The sequence below is a fragment of the Neocloeon triangulifer genome, unplaced genomic scaffold (genome assembly GCF_031216515.1).
Source record: "Neocloeon triangulifer isolate White Clay Creek 2 clone unplaced genomic scaffold, ASM3121651v1 ptg000017l, whole genome shotgun sequence".
Taxonomy (NCBI): domain Eukaryota; kingdom Metazoa; phylum Arthropoda; class Insecta; order Ephemeroptera; family Baetidae; genus Neocloeon; species Neocloeon triangulifer.
This window is the reverse complement of record NW_026775559.1, coordinates 5,281,923-5,302,630: the sequence shown is the minus strand read 5'-3', so window position 1 is coordinate 5,302,630 and position 20,708 is coordinate 5,281,923. Positions and strand designations below refer to the sequence as shown.

At 38.5% G+C, this 20,708-nt stretch overlaps 1 protein-coding gene across 11 annotated transcripts in view; it reads left to right on the top strand.

Moving 5' to 3' along the window:
* The window catches only part of LOC132202927 (ras-specific guanine nucleotide-releasing factor 2-like), a 76,469-nt gene that overhangs the window by 49,958 nt on the left and 5,803 nt on the right, over positions 1–20,708 (top strand). For 2 of the 11 annotated variants that reach the window (XM_059630260.1, XM_059630256.1), the window contains exons 4-20: positions 373–532; positions 716–736; positions 2,881–3,083; positions 3,705–3,934; positions 7,985–8,178; positions 12,888–13,013; positions 13,076–13,178; positions 15,816–15,942; positions 16,747–16,922; positions 17,890–18,143; positions 18,902–19,254; positions 19,314–19,435; positions 19,491–19,598; positions 19,665–19,868; positions 20,044–20,282; positions 20,339–20,473; positions 20,533–20,675. In XM_059630260.1, coding sequence (XP_059486243.1) covers positions 373–532; positions 716–736; positions 2,881–3,083; positions 3,705–3,934; positions 7,985–8,178; positions 12,888–13,013; positions 13,076–13,178; positions 15,816–15,942; positions 16,747–16,922; positions 17,890–18,143; positions 18,902–19,254; positions 19,314–19,435; positions 19,491–19,598; positions 19,665–19,868; positions 20,044–20,282; positions 20,339–20,473; positions 20,533–20,675 — 2,898 coding nt within the window. The remainder of the gene's footprint in view (positions 1–372; positions 533–715; positions 737–2,880; positions 3,084–3,704; positions 3,935–7,984; positions 8,179–12,887; positions 13,014–13,075; positions 13,179–15,815; positions 15,943–16,746; positions 16,923–17,889; positions 18,144–18,901; positions 19,255–19,313; positions 19,436–19,490; positions 19,599–19,664; positions 19,869–20,043; positions 20,283–20,338; positions 20,474–20,532; positions 20,676–20,708) is intronic. The other 9 variants (XM_059630259.1, XM_059630257.1, XM_059630263.1 and 6 more) reach the window with 9 other exon arrangements.

The following is a 20,708-nucleotide window of genomic DNA, read 5'->3' as shown; positions in this document are numbered from 1 at the left end:
GTGAGGGAGAAAATGGATTACTGATTTCATGGCTAGCTATTTAATCCATGGGGTGCTCAAGAGATTAATTCCTCCATTTTTGCCGTGAAAAAAGAGCAACACCAGATTTTTTCGGCTTTTCCGAAAAAAGAGTGTCGGATTATTTACCACCCAAACCACACCTTCGGCTTTAAAGTAAACCTGCAGCCTTGTAAATTTATAAAAAAAAAATCTGAAAATATTTTTTTTGCGCCTTCAAATTTTTTCACTAGTGAGAGAAGGCACATAAAATATAATCTGAGCTTCATCTTTCTGCCTTGCTCGCAGCTTGTGCTGCTTTTTAATTAAAAACGGTGCTAATCTCGCCTTGCGTCTATTTGTCTTCGGTTTCAGTTTCAACAAGCTGCTGCTGCAAAAGGAAGAGCTGGAGCAGAAGCACTTGCACCTCCTCCAGATCGTCGAGAGTGAAAAAACGGCCAAGTGGCAGTACACCCAGCAGTGCGAGGAACTGGCTTCCGAAATCAAAAAGCTGCGAGCGGAGGTGAGATCTGAAGTGAGAACCCCTTTCGCCCTTGTACATTGTACCTTTGCTGTTTCACTCTTTTCTTGTATTCTTTGAATTCAGTTCTCGAAAATTTTATTCTTTTATAATATCTTAAATTTGCTTCGCTTTTTCAGTCTCATATTTTTGCCAAGCTTACTTTTCTAATTGACTTAATTTTTGAATTTTTGCTAGCATCATTGGAATCAGCTCAAAGTAAGGGAGCAGCTAGGGTTGGTTTTGAAAGTAGATCACACGCCGTAATGCACGCTTCTTTTGTAATTGTGTGATGGCCGTAGCTAATTGCCGTCTGTAGAGTAATATAGGGCAACCATATCACGGAATGAGAGCGAAGCAAGGCGAGGGGGCACTTGTTGCTAAAACAATCAACTAATGAAGTCAGCCCAATTAACAAATGGCTCTCTGGACCCTCCCAATTAAAACTTTGAGCTCTCAAAGGCGCTTGCTTTGCTCGATGGTACGAGACTCTTGCGTAAGCAAGACACACCTCAAAAGGGGGTTCTGATTTCATTTGCTTAATTGTGAACCAAATTGACGAATCTATACTATAAGTGATTAAAAGATGGCAAAAGTCAATTATGTAATTACAGATGTTGTAAATTTTAAGATTGGGATTCTCATTTTTTTTTTAAATTCGTCTCTAGCATAGGAAAATAATGATGTAAGAATGAGCGGGCGTAAAAACATCTTCTGAAACAACCAATTACTTGAATTAGTTAAATTTTTGCAATAATGTAAAAATTCTCACGTTAAAAATCAGTTTTATATATATTTTTTTTTAATACAGTTCGGTTATTTGAACTTGAATTATCGATCTTCAACTCAGCTTCCACTCACAATCAACTATAAAAAGGCAGAAATTATCTGGATTATCCTGATCCAGTCTTGTCACATTCATTTTTTTATTTTTATTTTGTATAGTAAATTGAAATCTGAACGTCGCTTGGTTAATTTCCACCATATTTACATGCACATCTGCTGCGTAACATGTTCATGGAAATGTTAATCGAGCGAACTAGCGAGGCACTCGAGCACGATCTAAACTCAATCTGACGCCCACCATAACCAAATCGGCTCAGATTGCTATTATATTGTTATGCAACAAACAAGCGCTTGTCTCGCGACTCACGCATGCAAATATTTGACAACAAAATAGAGAATGCAGTGCAAATATTTGTCCCCAGCGCCGCCTTTGAGCTGTACGAAATTTGTGCGCGCGTGCAAATTGTTCTCAGACGCTCGCTCTTCATTTTTTGTTTCGCGCACACGCACAGCCTCATTTGCAAGTCTCATTTGTTGAGGAGCTTCTGCCTTTAATTAATTTAAAACTCGATTTGCATTGATGAGACGACGATGAAACCGCTTTCCACTTTAAGGAAACCTTCTTACCTTGGGAAATTTCCTGTTGATCTACTTTGCAAATTGTTTTGAGGATTGAATAAAAAATCTAGAAAAACACGAAGTTTCAATTCGTCGCGATTATTTCATTTGTGGTTTGAAACAGTTTCGAAATTAAAAAAAAATCATAATTTGGCCGGTGCCGGTATACCAATGAGCTAGATTATTAAAGGGGGTGGAAATTTTCAGAAAAATAATTTTTCACGTGGTCAGAATCTAGTCGAGATAAGCAGTAAAAACTGCCCTTAAAATACATTGCTTACATTCATACAAAAGCTACTGTTAACTCGCCAATTTCTTTTGGAAAACATTTCCTAATATAATAGTTATTTAAAAAGTATGATCTAAGGTTTCTAATTGTGATCTTTGCAATCGGCCACCCCCTTTAACTTATATTGTATTTAATTGTGTATTTTTTGCATAGCTAGTAATTGCCTGTGGTTTAAATATTATTCACGTACGTAGCTCACAGGAACAATAAAAGTAACCAAATTTAATTTCAATCTATTATGTAATTGCACTTCAGGTGTTTTCAGTTGTACTATATTTATACATATTATTATTTATTATTGAACTATTATTAATATAATTTGGTTAATTCACCGTAAAATAACATAATTAAAACTTTTTACTGGTTTCTAGCTAAGTGAATGTCAACTGTAGTATGGAAGCTTTAAGTGAATGTAATGAATCGATGCAAAAACTTTTCAATTAAGAGTGAAGCGAGACTTTTCACTAAAAGCTGGCTTTAGATGTGCTGCTCACGAGACAACTTTGGTCTCTCTCTCTTTTCCAACAAACAACTTCTAGAAAATCAGTCTCCTTCTTCCTCCTTGCTTACCCGATCCCTCTGCGAGCTCTTGTTTTTCCTGCTTTAAAATGCTGTTGTTGAAAAACACTCAGGATTAAAACGTTTTTCTTTGCTGCTTAAATTTTTACAGTTGTGTGCGTTGAAGAGGGAGTGGCGCCCCGTACCAGTGAAGCAGACAAGTTTGGCCGGTCCTCTCAAGGAGGCTGACGAGCTACGGAAAATTAAAAAGGTGCAGAGTTTCTTCCGAGGGTGGCTGTGTCGGAGGCGGTGGAAGCAGATCGTCGAGGAGTACATCAAGTCACCGCACGCTGAGAGCATGAGAAAACGCAACAGGTAAAAATTTAACGTGATTCCTCAAAACGTTGATAGTGTAGGTAAGGAATATTTATTCAAGCTTGCGCGTGACTTTGCCCGTTATGAATAAGAACCGTCTTATTCTCTAAAATATTGAAATAATCCCTTATGACATAAACAGATACAATATAAAATATTATCACAATTTTTTAATTATAAATTAACTGTTTTTTTTATTTTATTATGTCTTTAATTGTAAGATGATCAAAAACATTAAATAAGTACATTAGCAATTTTTAGCCTGTAAATTGAATCGATAGAAAATATGGCGACTTTTTGCTGGAAATTAATATTTTTAGTGCTTTTTAAACGTCAGCTGACAATCAGCAGAAAGAACACATTTTTAATTTAATTAAAAGCAACAAAATTATCTGCCCTAGACTTAAGTTGAATGAAACAACAAAATCTTACACAATTTGCATTCAAAATTGCACAATTTCACACTAAATAGAATAAAAAAAGGGAAATCAATTTTATTTTGGAAAAACCTGACAAAAATTCAATTGTAACAAAACATTTTTTAATTTAAAATATCTAACATTGAGGAAGAATTATAAATACAAAACATTGAGCCTCTTTGTCTTCCCTTGTCTGCCTCAGCCTGGTTTTCCGCATGGTAGAGTCCGAGGAGGAGTACATGGAGCAGATGGAGGTGCTGGTCTCGTGCTTCCTGCGACCCTTCCGCATGGCGGCCAGTTCAAAAAAGCCGCCGTGCTCGCACGAGGACGTCAACTCGATCTTCCTGAACAGCGAAACCGTGCTCTTCCTGCACCAAATCTTCCTCAAGGGGCTGACCTCGCGCATGGAGAGCTGGCCGACGCTCGTCCTTGGTAAGTCACTCCAATGTTGTGCCACACACCTGCTAGATCTAGCTGCACCCAGAGTGGTATGCTTTCTCCACACACTAACTACTAACTTTAAACTTGACTGGTGTTATTCTCGCGGAGACTTTCTTTTCCTCTTATGGTTCTTGGCTAGTCAGGCCTTCAAAAATTCCTGATCTTTTTATTTAAACGGTTATGTTATTGATTGATTCTCCATTCTTTCACATTAATAACTTTTACCAAAATTAATTTGCAAAAAAATATATAAATAATAAAATATTTTTTATTATTCAATTTAAAATTTATTAATTTTTTTAGTTCATGTTCATTTTAAAGGCTAATTGCCGCCATTCTGTAGAGAAAATAAATTTTATTTAGTTTTAAAAATTTGAAATCTGAAAAACACCTTTTTGCAGGCAGTTAAATTTGGATTTATTTTTCTTGTAAAGAAAATTAATTTAAATTCACTCCAATTATTAAAAGTTTATATAAATTTTTTTTGTTCGATCTGCTTAATTAGCCAGAACCAATTCCTCCCTGTTAGCTAGAGACTGTCAAAACCGTTTCGACTCTTCATACATTTACACAGATCTAAAAAAAAGTAACTAACCAGTTGTTCCATGACCACTGTGACGCATCAGTTGGAGTAACAATTACAAATAATTTTTGAAGATATGCTTCAGTGTGTAGTCTTGTGATTTATTGATTGACTGCTGAGTTTGGTTACAGTAGCTAGAGTTAGATTTTGCGACTTGAGTGAGATTTACATTGATTCATTGTGGTAATTCTAGAATGCTAGAGTAAAAAATCATTACGCCTTTTGTGTGTAGTAGACATAGAAAAATTTGCTCTTGACGTCTGTTCCTCGGACACTGAAATGAGTGTCACACTTTGTAAAATTAGTTTTTGAATTTGATTTTTATAGAATTATTTTGTTTTAACACATGCAATTTAATAATGCTATATTATATTTCTAATCAATTCAAAATGTTTGTCCAGATCATAAAGTTCTCCTAATTACAATAACACTGACTAAGTTCAAAATTCAAAAATATTTTTCTAAAACTTTATAATTTTTCTAATTTTGAGTTAAATATTTACATCAAATAAAATAGCTCACGTAAAAAATTATTTAATTTATAAATATTCTAGATACACAGGAAAAAATATTTAATATACAAATTATTTATTATAAAAATGATGGAAATATGATTTTTTATTTCACTGTGTAATTTTTTCAAAGGAAACAGCAATTATCAGACAGAAGAAATAATGTTATCGCCACCTGTTGTGTCCAGAGGGCAGCGTCAGAGCAGACGTAAAACTTCTAGAAATCCGTATCGCGCGTACGCTGCTTTTGTGGATTTGACTTTGGTCGCCCGTGTGCCCTGTTTATTAGCTTTGACAGCAGCCGCCGCCTTGCCATGAACACACGCACACACAAACACATCCCTTCTTCTTTTCCGAATCGTGATTTATCGCCCCGACCGCCGCGTCGGAAAATGCCAAGAGGGCTTAAGGGAGACGAAATCGGGCTCTCGCGTTGTTTAATATCTGCGCGCGTGTTTGGCCGCGCGCAAGATTTACGGTCTCACGAGTCAGGTGCAACATTGTAGAAGTTGCCAGCCGGGTCGCGCCCCCAATCAATGCGCGTGACGCTCATCCCAATCAATTACGAGACGACCTATACCGTGGCACGAATTATCACCAGGGCTATAATTTGCCTGTGAAACATTTGATTACACGGAGAGAATAGATAATTATCTATTTGATGCTTTTTCAAAGAACACTTCTTCAAATTATTAGTATTGTTGTTTATTTGTCGAAATTGTTTGATTGAATTTTTTTCAATTTATTAATAATGGCAATTTTTTGTTTCACAAACAAATTTAATTAAAATCATCCTATTAACGGTGAAAATTTTATTCTAGTTGATGCTTTTTTATCTGCAACACAAGACGATCGCCATCATTATTCAATATTTTATTTTCAAATAACAGAGTAAAATTTAAACATATATTAAAATAATCAGCTATTTCACACAATTTTTGAAGGTATCATAATTTTACTTTTTATCTGCATCAACATTGTTGAGCGTAGGTGATAGTGTGCAGATGGCAAACAAAATAACGAATTTTTCATTTTTTTCCCCCAAGCAACACTCAGCCACCTTTGACCTTTCCTTTGCAAAGAAAACACGGAAATTTCTGCCAGAAAAACTCGCATTGTTGTACAGCTCACAGCAAACTCTGTTTCAATCAATTATACCCCATTCCATTATTTAAAGTGAATCGCAAACAGCCTCAAGGTATGCAGTTTTTACGACCGTAAAAGAGGCAGAACTCATCATATTTTTCATTATGTTCATCATTACCGAGAAACCACATTATTTAACCATTTTCTAATTAAATGAACATTTTCGCAATGCAAAAACGTCACGGTTGAGCTTAAGTTGGTTATGAGAACCGTGGAAATGGAGTCGCGTCGTTTGACCTTTCCAATTTAAAACTCGTTATTCTGAATGCAAATAGTTTTTATGAGGTTCTTGAAAGCCGACTCCATTCCGAAGGAGAATACAAATACAAAGCAGACATCCCGCTCAACGCTCATGTCCCGCGGGCTGCATACTTTCGTTTCCTTTGCTTACATCACATCATGATTACCGTTGCCGATCTTTCAGGCCGTAACTTTTTGCCCGTCGTTTCCGAACCAGCCGAATTCATCAGACCGTTTTGCCGGCGGACTAGAATTCGCTCGACTGCGAAATTGGATCTGTTGTTCTGGTGCAGCACTATTGTTTATTTCAATATTCACTTCTAAGTTGGTTCCGCCACGAATTGAAAAATTTTTGAAAAATGTATAAATAATTTCCTAAAAAATTCATATTTTTAAATTAAAAAAAATATTTCTAGTTCAAGCTATTTTTTGTATCCCATTTTATTTAATTTTTGATTCAAGAATTCTTTTAAAATTCTTGTTCTTAAAAATCAAATCACATCAGGATTTTTGTATACATCCAGCATCTTCAATAATATAATAACCTTCCGCTCATACCCCAAACGTAGTTTAAGCGTAATTCGGGAGAAAGCGAGGTTTCAGACTGCACACGTTTCGCGCGTCGTTACCTCCGCAACTAGCGCACAGGGACATTCGAGACGCAAAACAGCCAACCACGAACTATTCATCTTCTGCTCTCTCTTCCTTAACAAACCGAGTATGCTGGTGTTCTCTCTATCTCACTCTCTATACCCGTAAGTTATTTCCGTAATTACGTGGCCTCCTTCAAGGGTCAGTGCTGCTTTATTACCGCTCTCCATCCATTCCTACTGCGCCCCTGGAAGCAAACCAACAACTTTTACTCGATTGGCATGCAGCTAGGTCTGGTCCATGGTGTGTGTGTTTTTGGGCGCGACGCTGCAGGCCGTTTCCTCTGGGGGAGAGAGAAAGGAAAGCACGATTTGCGGTCGTCAAAGTCAAAGTTGCTCCGTGTCCTGTGACCGCCCCTTTCTGCACAGCGGTTACTTTCTCAAAATTAGAACTCTTGAAGTTTGTGACTAATGAATCTTTTTGCGGATTGGCGCCCTATAATTTTAGGGTTTGGTTGCTGCTAAAAGAACTTAATAAATATAAAATGAATTCAACGCCTTTTGAAAAAAAAATCTTTAAAAGGTCAACTTGAATGTGAAATAAGACTATTGTTTTACACATAAAAAAGTGGCAATCATTTAGAAAAATTTATTGTGAATTAAATTTAATTGGTTCAAAACTCTCAATTTAAAATATGAGCTTGTAATTTTGTAACTTTGGCACTCCGCATTTCATCTCGTCCGAATCTGTCTCTCTCCAGTGCGACTCACGTGTTCGCCGCCGCCTTTAGGAAACTTCTGTTCCTTGAGCCTTTGATCGCTGCGCGTTGTTGATTTAACAATCGACACATATGTCGTCTCTTTTGTTGTTGTGTGGCTTGTGCACGCGTATTGTTGTTAGCTGACTTGGCGTGTCGCCCTCCGCTCTCCCTCTCGCTCCTGTGCTGGTGAGGGCCGCCCTTTGTTTCAGGAGATCTCTTCGACATGTTGCTGCCCATGCTGAGTATTTACCAAGAGTACGTCCGAAATCACCACTACAGCTTGCAGGTGCTTACCGAGTGCAAGCAGTCGCCGGCGTTTGCAGCCCTGCTCGCCCGCCTCGAGAATAAGCCTGCCTGCCAAGGCAGGTCCCTCGAGACCTTCCTCACCTACCCCATGCACCAGGTCAGTCTTTGCAAACTCATGTAATTTGCATTGATTTTGTTTTCTTGTTTAGTGGTTTAAAACTGTACTAAAATAATTGATACTTTTGAGAAACGTCATCAATTATAGGAAATTATAAATTTCTTAGGCTAATCAGAAAATGGCAGAGCCCTGCGAATCAAAAGACTCTTTTCTCAAAACAAATTTAAAATTTGAATAAATACAATACATATGTATTATCATTATTATTATTATTATTTTGAAATTCTACATAATTGTTCTATTTACCCGTAAACTTTACTGGCAAAAATCAAGTTAAAAATTCCAGTTTTTTCCGTAATAATCTTCATTTTATGATATAATTATATTTTTGGACCAAAAATAAGATATTTTGTTTTCCAAAGAGCTTATAAAATTATTTTCAATGAAAAGCGGAACTTTCCGCTTTGATCACCCGGCCAGAGCTGCCCCTTTCGTTTGATTCCATTTTGCTTTGGCGCATAATCCTCTCTGCCACACCAGAATTACCTCTCTAAATTTTAATGACTCCATTTTACCACATAATTCTGCAAACAGACCCACCTGTTCGTACAAACGGAGCTGGCAAACAGGCGGAAAATTTACGGACGCCGCGCTACACTCGTTTATTTTGCGTCATTTCCAGGCACTTCCCTTGTTTGTTCAAGGATTAATGCAGGCAGCTGGGCTAAATTTGTTCATTGGGCAGAATTATTATTAACAGAATCGACGCTCAACAGCTTTCCTATGTACGTTCACGTGATGTGTATGTAGTGTGGAATATACACTTTATGCATATTTGTACATGCAATCAATTTCGCTTCGTCAAATTTTCAATTACGAGAAGTGTTTGCTTTGCAAATCTCAGCAGAGTGAGACGAGCAAAAAGAGTTTGAAATTGAAATAACTGAAGTGTATAAACTGTCGTTGAAGGTGTTTTAAATCTATGTCACATATGATGTACTTTAAATTGGAATTGGAATGCGTGAGGGCGGAAAGTAGTTATTTGTTATTTGCGCATCAGAGCTGTATGTATTGCGTGTGTGAACATATCACGAATGATGTTTGATCTCATTGTGGGTCAATACTGCAGAAAGTTTGATCTTTCTATCAACCATATATACATGTTTGAAATGTTCACAAGAACTTAAAACTTTTCAAAATCTATAAATATTTTTTAAATTATCTTAATAATTGATAGGTTTTTAACTAAATATTTTATTGTTTTTTAATAATTAATTTAATGAAATTTAAATTCATGTTTGTTCAACTTTTCAGTTTGATAATTTATTTTAGATTTTTGGAACATTTCTTGGTATCTTTTTTTGCAAGGGCATCCAATTTCAAACACCAGCCATTAATACCCTTTTGGATTGTAGGCGCAAACGCAAAATCACTAATCCTCGAAAAAAGGGGGTTTTGCTCAAAATGTAGCCCAAATTGTGCGTTTGATCTTGCAATTCAGACAGTAACAATCAAAGTATCTAATTTTGTATGAATATTAAAATATGTAAAATAAAGTCTCAATGTAAAAAAAGGACATTTTTACTGTTAACGCTGGTGCCATTCCGAGGAGGAGAAGGCAATTAAAAAAAATGCATATCAACATTAAAGTGGATATCAACAGCTCAGGATCGCAAAATCATTATTTAGAACTGTTAGTATGGACCTTATGGATCATTTTGATAACAAGAAAATTGGGGGTCACCCCATAAATTTTTGAGAAAATCGCATTTGAAGTTAACATGGCTCGCTTATGTAAAATTTTCACAAAAATCGTTTAACTGTAATTGAAGTACATGAAAATGACTTTGCCAAAAGTGTGTGACCCACCATCATGTTCCTTGATAACCGGGCTACAGATTTGGCACACGAAAATTGGGGGTCACCGCGTAAATTTTTGAGAAACGTTTAATTGAAGGTCAAAATACGTGTTTTTTTGCATTAGACTCGTTTCCGACAAAGATAAGCTTATTTTTAAGCGCTTGGAATTAATTGATTTCTGCAAACAAATTTCATGATAGTTCGTATTTTGGTTCCAAAAATACCCAAGTAATAAAAAAATTTCATATTTTTCAAATTTCAATATGGCCGCCGGAGATACTTAAGGGTTTACTAAAACTGCTGTCAAATTAATACGGGTGAAGATTTTTTACTTTTCTCGGCGGGACGTTGAAGCTAATGAACCAAGGTATCTTTTGTCAGTGGTAACAAAGTTTGTAATTTAAAGGTCATTGACCCTGGCAAAAGGTCAAAAATTAAATTTTTGTGCCCCTTGAAAATATGCAACCCGAACAAAGATCTGAGATTGTCAAAAGATGTGCCATGTCTTTTTACGTCAAACTCTAAATTTTCAAAAACTTTGGTTGAGCCATTGGCGAAATGTAGATAATTAAAAAATTGTCTTCGAATGACTGAAATACAATAATCGGGACCTTTTCTGACGACTGTAAATTTTAAAATTCGGGATATTTTAAAAATATTGAAGTCCCTATTGATGAGTTTTGATGCATCCTATCCAAAACTGATGATTTAAAAAAAATTTTGGTCGCTGTTGATATCCACTTTAACACATCATTTTATGAATTATTCTTAAAAGCTGAATGTTTTCATTTTTTGATAAAAGGGCTGCCAAAAGTTTTTGAATTCAAGGAGCTGTGAAATAACATTTCATAAACTGCCTTCAAGTTTTCTCGTGTGTATAAACAAAGCTTTTATTCATGACAACTCAACCTTCGTGTCGCAACTTTGCCCGCACACGATGAAAAAAAAACACCCAAGAAGTTTTTGCGTCATTCAACTTGTTCCATTTGGAGCAAAATTTTCATCTTAATGCCTCCATTGTTTTTGCCAAACTCGCCCGTTCTCGGCAGGCAACATTAAAAAACTTTGTTAGGGAGGTCGAAAAAGCTGGCAGACCTTTTCCTTTCGGCCGCAACAGCAATAAATGATGAGAGACCAAACGAGGGTGGTTTGGATCAAATCCCTGCGGAATTTTGAGGGGCGCTGATTAATTAGTTGTGTCCGCAGAGCGGGCGAGTTTGGCTCAGGATTAATGCGGCGGTGGAGCTGCGAGTCGTCGGCCGTCAAAATCCAGGGGCGCGATGCGATCGTGGCTATATAATTTTGCCGTTTGGCCGCCGTTCCGCGTGTGAGCTCTCATTCTGCATGAACGTACCCAAAAAGGGAAGTCATGTTGGGAACTCACACGCCCGTTGCATTGACTAACGGAAAATTATTATGGCCGTGAGTGCGTCGCCGCCAATCGACGTTTGGACCCAACTACTGCCAAGGCGACATACACACAGGAACACACTTTGATGAAGCCAAATTAATTAGTTTACTCAGGATGTTTGACGACGAGCAGCGCTTTGTTTGTCTTTGTTGGGCAAGCGAGCTGTGTAAAAATGTCTCGATTTCCATTATGATTGCTTTAATTTTGAATATTATGGAGTTGGTTTTAGCTTTGTACAATTTCACTACTGTATTCGGTAAACCTTTTAAAATGAGCTTTTCTGCGCTCAATATAATAATATGCTTTACAAATTTTATTGTGTATTTGAAAGATCTAATATAATTGTGCAATAGTGTTTAGTATAGATAACATTTTAAACCCACATGCTTTGAGTCAAGTGACGACATTAAAAGTATAATAATCATTATAAATTTAATTTATTATTAAATAAAATTAAACAAAATTTTTAATGGGATCTCAGTATTTATGTTTAAAAGTTAAATCAACTTTTTCTAAGGCGTTATGATCCATTACGTAAAAACTAATTTATGCACAGCTAGCTGCCTTTGTTGAAAATGTTTTGTTGAGATAATATTTTTAATATAAACATTTATGAAATGTATGCATACCTCTAAAAACTATTAATTAAAATTAATTTGATCGTTGTCAAGCGTAAAAAGTTGAACTTTGAAGCGGGTGTGTCGCAAAAGCAGCTTTTTATTAAGTCGTAAAGCACAGAGACAAAGTTGAAAAGAGCGAATTATCCTTCTCGGCACATGGTGCAAATAAAATTACGTCCAGCACTTCATTAAAAAAAACCAGCGCCAACAGCACCAGTTTGTCAGTTTCCAGCGCAACACAATTTAGAGACCTGCGCGAAAAACACGAATGAGAATTCCGCTGCAACATAACTTTCCGCTTGATTAATTGCACGTTATCCCTGCCAGACGAGGGCAAACAACCTGCACACGTGATATTTTTTAGCAAGCCTTGCGTATTTTTTTTTTACCAGCTAAAATGCGGTTTCTGTCCGTCGCGTAATCGCGCTCAACTCACAACAACGATCAAAGTAGACTCGTTCTGGAGAGAGAGACTGAAATAAATGTGCTTGAAATCAGGCTTATTTATTTATATGGTCCACTGGGCTCTGATTTACTCTGGGTATTTTTATGAAGCTTTCTAAAGGCCAGATCCAATTAATGGTTTTATTCAATGTTCTAAAAATAAACAAAACGTTAAAAATCATCACGCTGAATTCCCTACAAAAATATGAAAACATCTGTATTTTATTTATGTTGAAAATTTCCACAATTAGAGTTTTTATCATTGAATATTTGACCAAAAACGAAAAAGCTGTTTTTTCTTCCAAGCTGCAGCTTGCTTTGTTTGTGCGTGGAATTTTTTTGAAAATTTCAGTCAAGTTACCTCCAAGTTTGATTTAAATTGCTCAACCAAGTAAAAAATTCAAATTTCACAGGTTCCCCGTTACATTATAACCCTCCACGAGCTGTTGGCACACACACCGCACGACCATGTGGAACGCAAGAGTTTGGAGAACGCCCGGCGGCAACTCGAAGACCTTTCCCGGCAGATGCACGATGAGGTGCTTTTGCATTCCAAACGGGTTCTTGAATCTGTTTATTTATCCGCTCGCTTGATTTGCAGGTGAGCGAGACGGAAAATCTGCGAAAAAACCTGGCAGTGGAGCGGATGATTGTGGAGGGCTGCGACATTCTGTTGGATGTGAACCAAGTCTTCGTGCGACAAGGTGAGCGCTTTTGTAACTTATTTGTCAAATTTGCATGGGGAAGGAAAGAAAGTTGAGGGCGCTCAACTTCCTGCGCTCATTAAATCCGACGCTAACCGCATAATTCAAGAATTTCTTCTCCGTCGTGAATGCTGAAAGAATTAAGTCAGTGTCACCATTGTTGATCACAAAAAAGGTAGAATTTCGTTAAAAGTTTTCGTTGAATAAGAAACTTTTCAACGGAGATGTTTTTTATGATTTAATAAGATCAATTGAATCATTTGGTCTCATAAAAGAGGTCGTAATTTCAGTTTTTGTGGCTATTTTATTGATCCTCATCAAGCCAGGCTTATATAATTAAACTCTAAACTTTGGAAAAGTTAGAAAAAAAAGAAACAGACACCATAAAAATAAAAATTTGTGGAAAATTTTAATAATTTAGTCTTCTTGACTTATTTTCAAAACCACTGTAAATGTGAATTACAAAACTATAAGTTCCAGACGATTTTCAAGAGAAAATTCACGTTTACCATTTCTTCTGTTTGTTTCTACACAACATCAATTTCAATTTACTGTGCGAATTAATGTGGCCAAAAAATTTTTGTACTTTCAATTCAATTAAATTTAATGAAAAGTAAATAAAAGAGCCCAAATTTGTGAAATAGATAAAATTAAATAGATACAAGTGTAAATAAAATTTAATTAATTTTGCTGCCATTATAAACAAGATTAAAAATTGAAGAATATGAAAGTCAACTGTTTGCTAATTTGCAAAAAGCTATCGCCACAAGCACCACAATTTTTGCGTAATGAACAAATTCGCCGTGCTCTCCTCATGCAAAATTCACATGTTTCCAGGGAAAATTTATTTTCGGGCTGCGCAGCCCGCCGCACGATGCCCTGCCGAGCGTGCAAATAAAATTTTGCGGTGTTTGTACATTATGAAATAAATGGCAGAGAAATGGAAACTGCTTGAGGGCAGTCGGCCGTAAGGTCAGCACATTAGCTTAAACGGCTGCAAGGGCCTGATGTGGCGAGTGAGGATCGTCATCAAGAATTAATCGCAACAGCTCGCAAATTGCCGACGCGCGGTCAAATTAACCCAATTTGCCATTTGTGTGTGTGCTGGATGTGCTGCAAGCCATTAAAGTTGCACACGCCGAGGTCACTGCCAAAGGTTGCCGCCGCTGACCGCGACCCGGCGAGGGCGCAATCGCGGCGTGTGTTAGTTGGGGTTAGCGCCGCGGGGGCGTCACCGCTCGAGCACCACATCCCTGACCCAGTATTTATTGATCCGAACCGACGAGGCTTGGGTGCAGACGCAGCACGCCTGCTCCTGCGGTCACAGCTGTTCACTGGCCGCGCGCCAAGCTCAAAATCTTCACCCTTAAAAAAATTTTGTCCTCCTAGAATGAAAAAAAAATTCAATTGAAAATTTTAAATATTTCATGAGAAGAATAAATTAAAATATCCTTTTCTGTTTTTTACTTTTTGATTTCTAATTTCTCTCTTGGGATGGATTTGAATGAAAAAGAAGGGGTGAATCCAACAAGTTGTTGTCACTACGTGAGTCGAGTGGTGATCGGTACCACCCTCGACACGATCTTAGTCCGAAAGTACCAAATACGAATCCGTTTGGAATAAATCTCCTGAGAATTTAAAGCCGTTTGTCCACAATTTTCAACCCACCCCCGAAAACCCACCCCGTCACGGCTGGTCATCGGACTCAAGGGGTGCGCTCCCCGTGTTTATTCAGTGCTATTTTCATCCCTGCACAAGAGTGGCGGTGACGTAATTGGCGACCTTGGCAAGGGTATCGTAACAAGTCGAGGGGTGCGGGGTGCTCGCTCGCCCCGATGCATTTCGTGGCTCGCAATTCGAGCAGAGACGCACTCGTCGCCGCGATTTATGCAGCCGTGCTGCACACGTGCGACCCCCTGGCTGCCTAGCCGAGCCGTTTAGGCCGCCCGGCCGTGCGACCCCGCCGCCTCCGTGCGTAGTACAATTTACTCCAGCGGCCGTAAGCGTAAATGTAACAGGTCCGTCGCCCTCTGTGTTTTAACCCTCGTTGCTGCTGCTCCCTTTTCACAGTCACGAGCGTGCCCTACGTGAAATTTCTCCCGCTAGTCATTGCAATTTAATTTCAACTGCTTGAAATTAAATTTTGGAAGAATTTAATTTTTAGTATATGAAAAAAATATTGTTAAATCGATTAGGATTCAAAATAATAATATTTTCAATTCTCCGTGCCTAATTTTTACGCTAAAATGTTTTTAAACAAAATTTAATTTGATCGATATTATTGGCTTTTTCCGTACCAGACCAAATCATGCCCGAACGTCATCAAAATTTTCGCCCCTAATCGAAGATTGCTCCCCTCGCCAAAGAAATCGACAGCTTCCCTCTGCCTGAGAATCGATTCGTGTTGTACAGTTGTTTTCTTGCATCCCTTCGCCGACTCTTAAACAATATCTCACCGCAGCGCCATGTTGGTACCAGTAGATTAAGCAATCGAAAGCAGGCAGAGATTGATGAGTTCAGATCAGTCCCACGGTTTTGTTGTTCATGCTCGGTTTTTGTGACGCGGTGGAGCACCTGCCTTTCGAAATCTTTGCCCCGTCTTTGCCTGAAACTGATAGAATCGATCTTCTCTTTCAGGATGTTTGATCCAGGTGCTGAGCGACAAGCAGAGATCACAACGTAGTCGACTAACCAACTTCAAAACTGAAAAGGAGGCACTCCGCCAGTGTTTCCTATTTTCCAACCATCTTATCCTTGCCACAAGGTAAACAAAAATAAATTTAATTGAATGCATTTTATATTTTGTTGATAAATTTATAATTATTTAAAACATATAATAAATCGCTTATATTTAAATTTCTTACATAAGTCCTAATTATGCAACCTGCATAACATAGGCGTATTTTAATTTAATCTTTGCCTTCCTTAAAGGGGTTTATATTTGAAACCCCGCCAATTTTTTCTGTTTTCAAAATTTGAGATTATTTATGCTTTCACTAATTTAATGGTTCTTCTTGGTATACCCACTCAGAAATCTGATTTTTATTTTTTTTATGAAACCTATCACTCAAAAACTTACTGAGTATTATTATCATTATTATAATTTGACATCCTTATTAAATATTTACAGCGGATAGCAGCACATTCTGGCGAATATATTTCTTTGGGATTTTTTTTTTTCAAAACAATGTTATTTGGTAAAAATAAACGCTCTGCCCGCCTATTTGGTGATGTCTGTATCAATATTTAAACAATCTCACGAAAAGAAAAAAATTTAAAATAAAGAACATCATTTTGAAAACATTTATAAAAATTAATATAAAAAGTAGATTTTCCATAAAATTTTACGATTTTTATTTTCATGGCGTTAGAATTTAATTTTCCTCTTTAATTAATTTTCACTCAGTTATTATCCAAACATGGTAACATAACATCATAGTAGCAAAAAAAAAACACACACACACATACACTTTGATCGACATAAAAAAGTATAAACGTACGCAAAAATTTCGGAAAAAAACAGGAGTAGATCATTTTAATTTCATGATTCTTTGAATTAAATTTTTAGAACATCTGGGGGCCGTTTGCACTTGCTGCCAGACATCGGCAAGATCCCCCTGGCGGATGCCGTCCTGATCGAGGACCCGAGTGAGTCGAGCGCAGCAACAGACGATGACGGTATGGCATCCTCCACGGCCCAGTCGCCCCAACATCTACTCAAGCCCGCCTCCACGCGGGAACCAGGTCTCTCTAGGCCCTTTATTCTCAGAACCTGCATTCTCACACCCTGTTGAATGAGCCAAAGCCTTGCTTAGACAGGCCTCTTTTGATATAAAAAAAACTTTCGTGCGACTGCCGAACTAACGGCTACTCGCTCCCTTTCAAAACAACCCTTTCTGTTCACTGCGGCCGCCCCTCTTGCTGGTCGGTGTGCCGATGGAATGGCGTTTTTTGTGCCTGCTTGTTTTGTTTGCCTGGGCGTAAAGTTGCCACTTCTTAAATTTATAAATAGCGATTTTATTTAAATATTTTTACATGCAATAAATATATAGTCATTAGTTGATTTCTCCTTCACGCCCAAAATAATACAAGGAAATTTTTAAACACAATTTAAGCATTTTCTGCATTTATAATTAGGATTAGATTTTCTATAATAACTCTTGACTGCGGCCTAAATGATCACTAATTATTTTTTTTCTGCCAAATTACTCATCTTTAGCATATTTGATTGATTGTGCATGGTTATTTTTTATGGAAAACGACATTTATATACATACATCAGGGATAATAATCATAAGTTTGAATGCCAGGATAAAAAGTGCAACTTTACCTCTGTGTAACCAAATGGCAAAAACCTAGAAATTATCAAACAAATTTTCAAATTTAAAACACAAACCCTGAACCACAAAATCCTTCCTTTCACATCCTTCCTTTAGTATTAACACTTTCCCTAGAGACCAAGCCCTGAACATTCCCATTTGCAAAATAAAACTTTTTCAAATTATTAAAATACAAAAGTATTTGAGAAAGCTGTGAATCGAAACATTAAATTACACATAAGCTGCCTAGTTGTAAGCCCAATGTTCCCCCGACCCTGATTGAGACTCGCGAGAGCAGACTGGATGTTGGGGCGGCCTTCGCGTGCCGCCCCCACCCCTCGCATGCCCCCCGCGGCGCTGCACCTGAGGCGTTTCTCTAATTTGATGATCAGGTGCTTCAGTGTGCTCAGCGTCAAGTCAGTCCAGCGGCACCAGCGAGAGCAGCACCACGACCGGTACTGCCCATTTGACTTCGGGCCATAAGTCGTCTGACCTGCACAACCGTGATTTCAAAATCGTGCTGGACGTGAAGAGCAGCTCTTCGGGCGGCGGCGCCTCTCAGGGCTCCGCCAGCAACCAGATCACGGTCCACCTCGTTGCTTCAACTATGCAAGAGAAGCAGGCGTGGATCAGTGACATTAGCCAGGTTTGTGCAGTGCCATAGTTTTTTATACCAGCACGTTATGAAAATATTGTTTCTCTCTCATTATTTTCCTTTTATTGTTTTTAATGTTTGTACTTCTTTGTTAAAAAAAAAAATAAAAAATCTAATGTACTTCTGAATTGAACGGAATTCATGATTAAAAACTACAACCAAATCTTAACATTAATTGCCATATAATAAAGTAATTTAATAATTCATATAAAAAACTTCAATGACCAGGAAATATTACAATTATTTTTCATAATTGCTGTCCTACTCGACCTACTCAGATACTTTTTCAATATCTTGGTTAGTGTTACATTGTGTTATATTTATGCATTAAATAGGCTAACAATATCTTGTCTTCGTTTTGTGGCACACGCGGTCTTGCTTGCACCAAGGGTGCGCAAACAAATCCAGAAGCCATTTGAATTAGTTGTCGAGTTGGCTTATACGTTACCGTTACAGAACTTTCGCAGGGGGAGCTTCATAGCTGCACTGCTGTTATAGTCAAACCATACCAAAGTTGAAAGTATACAAACGTAAATATCGCGATCTTATCAAGCACGCAGTAGTTTGTGGCAAGCAACCGCCGGTGTTGCATCAACTTTTAGCAACCTATTTTGCTATCTAATTATTTAAGAAAGAAGACATTTTTTTTAATTTTCACCAACATGTTTCGATCTTTAAAGGTATTTTAACTTGGTTTCTGATCTGTTTACATTTTGTTTTAATCGTTTTTAAATTTATTATTCTGATAGTGTATGGACAACGTACACTTCAACGACCTGCTGCACAGCTCCATGTCTGACACGTCTAGCGTCACAATGCCTCAGTCGATAAAAAACGACCCCAAACTCTTCAAGGACGATGTGGACATCCGCTTCAGTCGTACACTCAACTCGTGCAAGGTGCCGCAGATTCGTTACGCAACTCCTGAGCGACTGCTGGAGCGCCTCACAGACCTCCGCTTCCTCTCCATTGACTTCCTCAACACTTTCCTGCTGACATACCGGGTCTTCACAGACGGCGTCACGGTGCTCGAGGCGCTCAAGCGCGTCTTTTACAGCGCCGACCCCCCGGACCAGCCATCAGCAGGACCAGAATCTTTCATGTGAGTGAATTTTTTCTTTTATTCTTAGCGAAATTTGCTCACAAGTGAATTTATTTAAGGGCGATGGAGGGGATTACGGGCAGGGAAGATCCAAACATGTTACATTTGTACGATACCGAGCGGCGCCGCAGCAGCGCTTTGTCCCCGTGCCGCAGAACCAGCGGTGCCAGTTCCGTCTCAGGTAAGCGAGTTGTGATTAGGTGTGCCCTTTTTTGAGATGGATAAAACATGTGAAGAGATGCTTTCAGGCTACGGCTCTGAGATGAGTGACCGTGACAGGAGCCACAGTTACGACTCGCAGGCGGGTTACTCAAAGGGCCACTGGCGCTGCAGCTTCCGCAAATGTGAGAATTTTGAACTTAATTTTTTTATATATAATAATATTTTTATAACATAAATTTACTTTCCAGTTGAAGATGATCAAGTATCTGGTCTGCAGAAAATCAGGGAAGCTACTGCCATCACTGAAGTCACAGTGACAGCTTCACCTGGCACGCCAAGAAAGAGTGTTACTCTGAAAGTGGATCCTGACGGTGAAGCAGAGCCGCCCGGCACAAAGTTCCTCCAAATTCCAAAGTCCATAGCCGTATCTTCAAGCTCAGAAACACTAACAGGTAAATCGATTATTTAGTTTGTCATTTTCCGCACAGCAAGCAGCCCTTGCTTCAACGGTTTCGTACTTTGTTAGCGTTGTTTACAGGGTTATGCAACCTGTCTAGCATGTGCGTTGAGCCGGTTGCATAACCCAAGATGCTCACATTTTCGATTCTCTTAAACTCTTCCCTGCAGGTGACACGGTTACGAGTGTTCCCTCGTCGCCTGGCAACCTGAGTACCATGACCTTGGTGGCCTCAAGCTCGGAGGACAGTGGAGAGTCTGACAAAACCCTAGCCGGAAGGCCAATAGCCAAAACTGAAAGCTCTTCTGCGCCAACGCATCAGCCACCTCCACCGCCAGAAAGAACTCAGCCAATTCGTCCTCCTGATCCGCCTCCGCGTCCTTCCAAACCCCCAGCGGTTCCAGCTAGGGTTAGAAGAAAAATATAACTTTTTAAAAATCAATATAATTAATTTTTTTTATATAGTCGTCCATCTCTGCCAGAAGTGAGAGAGCGTCTGTGACAGAGTATGAAGACCAGGATGACGCCGAACTGGAAAGGGCTGCGGCTCTGAGGTCATCATCGATTGGTACTGCAAATGTTGCCTCCTCCTTCATCCAGGTTAGCCAATTTATAGATTAAATGATGAAATTTCAATTGAATATTAAATTTTATTGCAGAGTTACTACGCTGGTCGTAGGTCTGTGGTTGACACCGAGGGCGGCGGCACCGTGTCCCAAAGGGCCAGTTTCCAGCACGACTCGCCACAAACGTCGAGTAAAGCCGGTGTGGTCATCACCTCATTCCGTCAGTCACAGAGAAGGTGAGCGACCAATTACAACGTTTGGCAAACCAT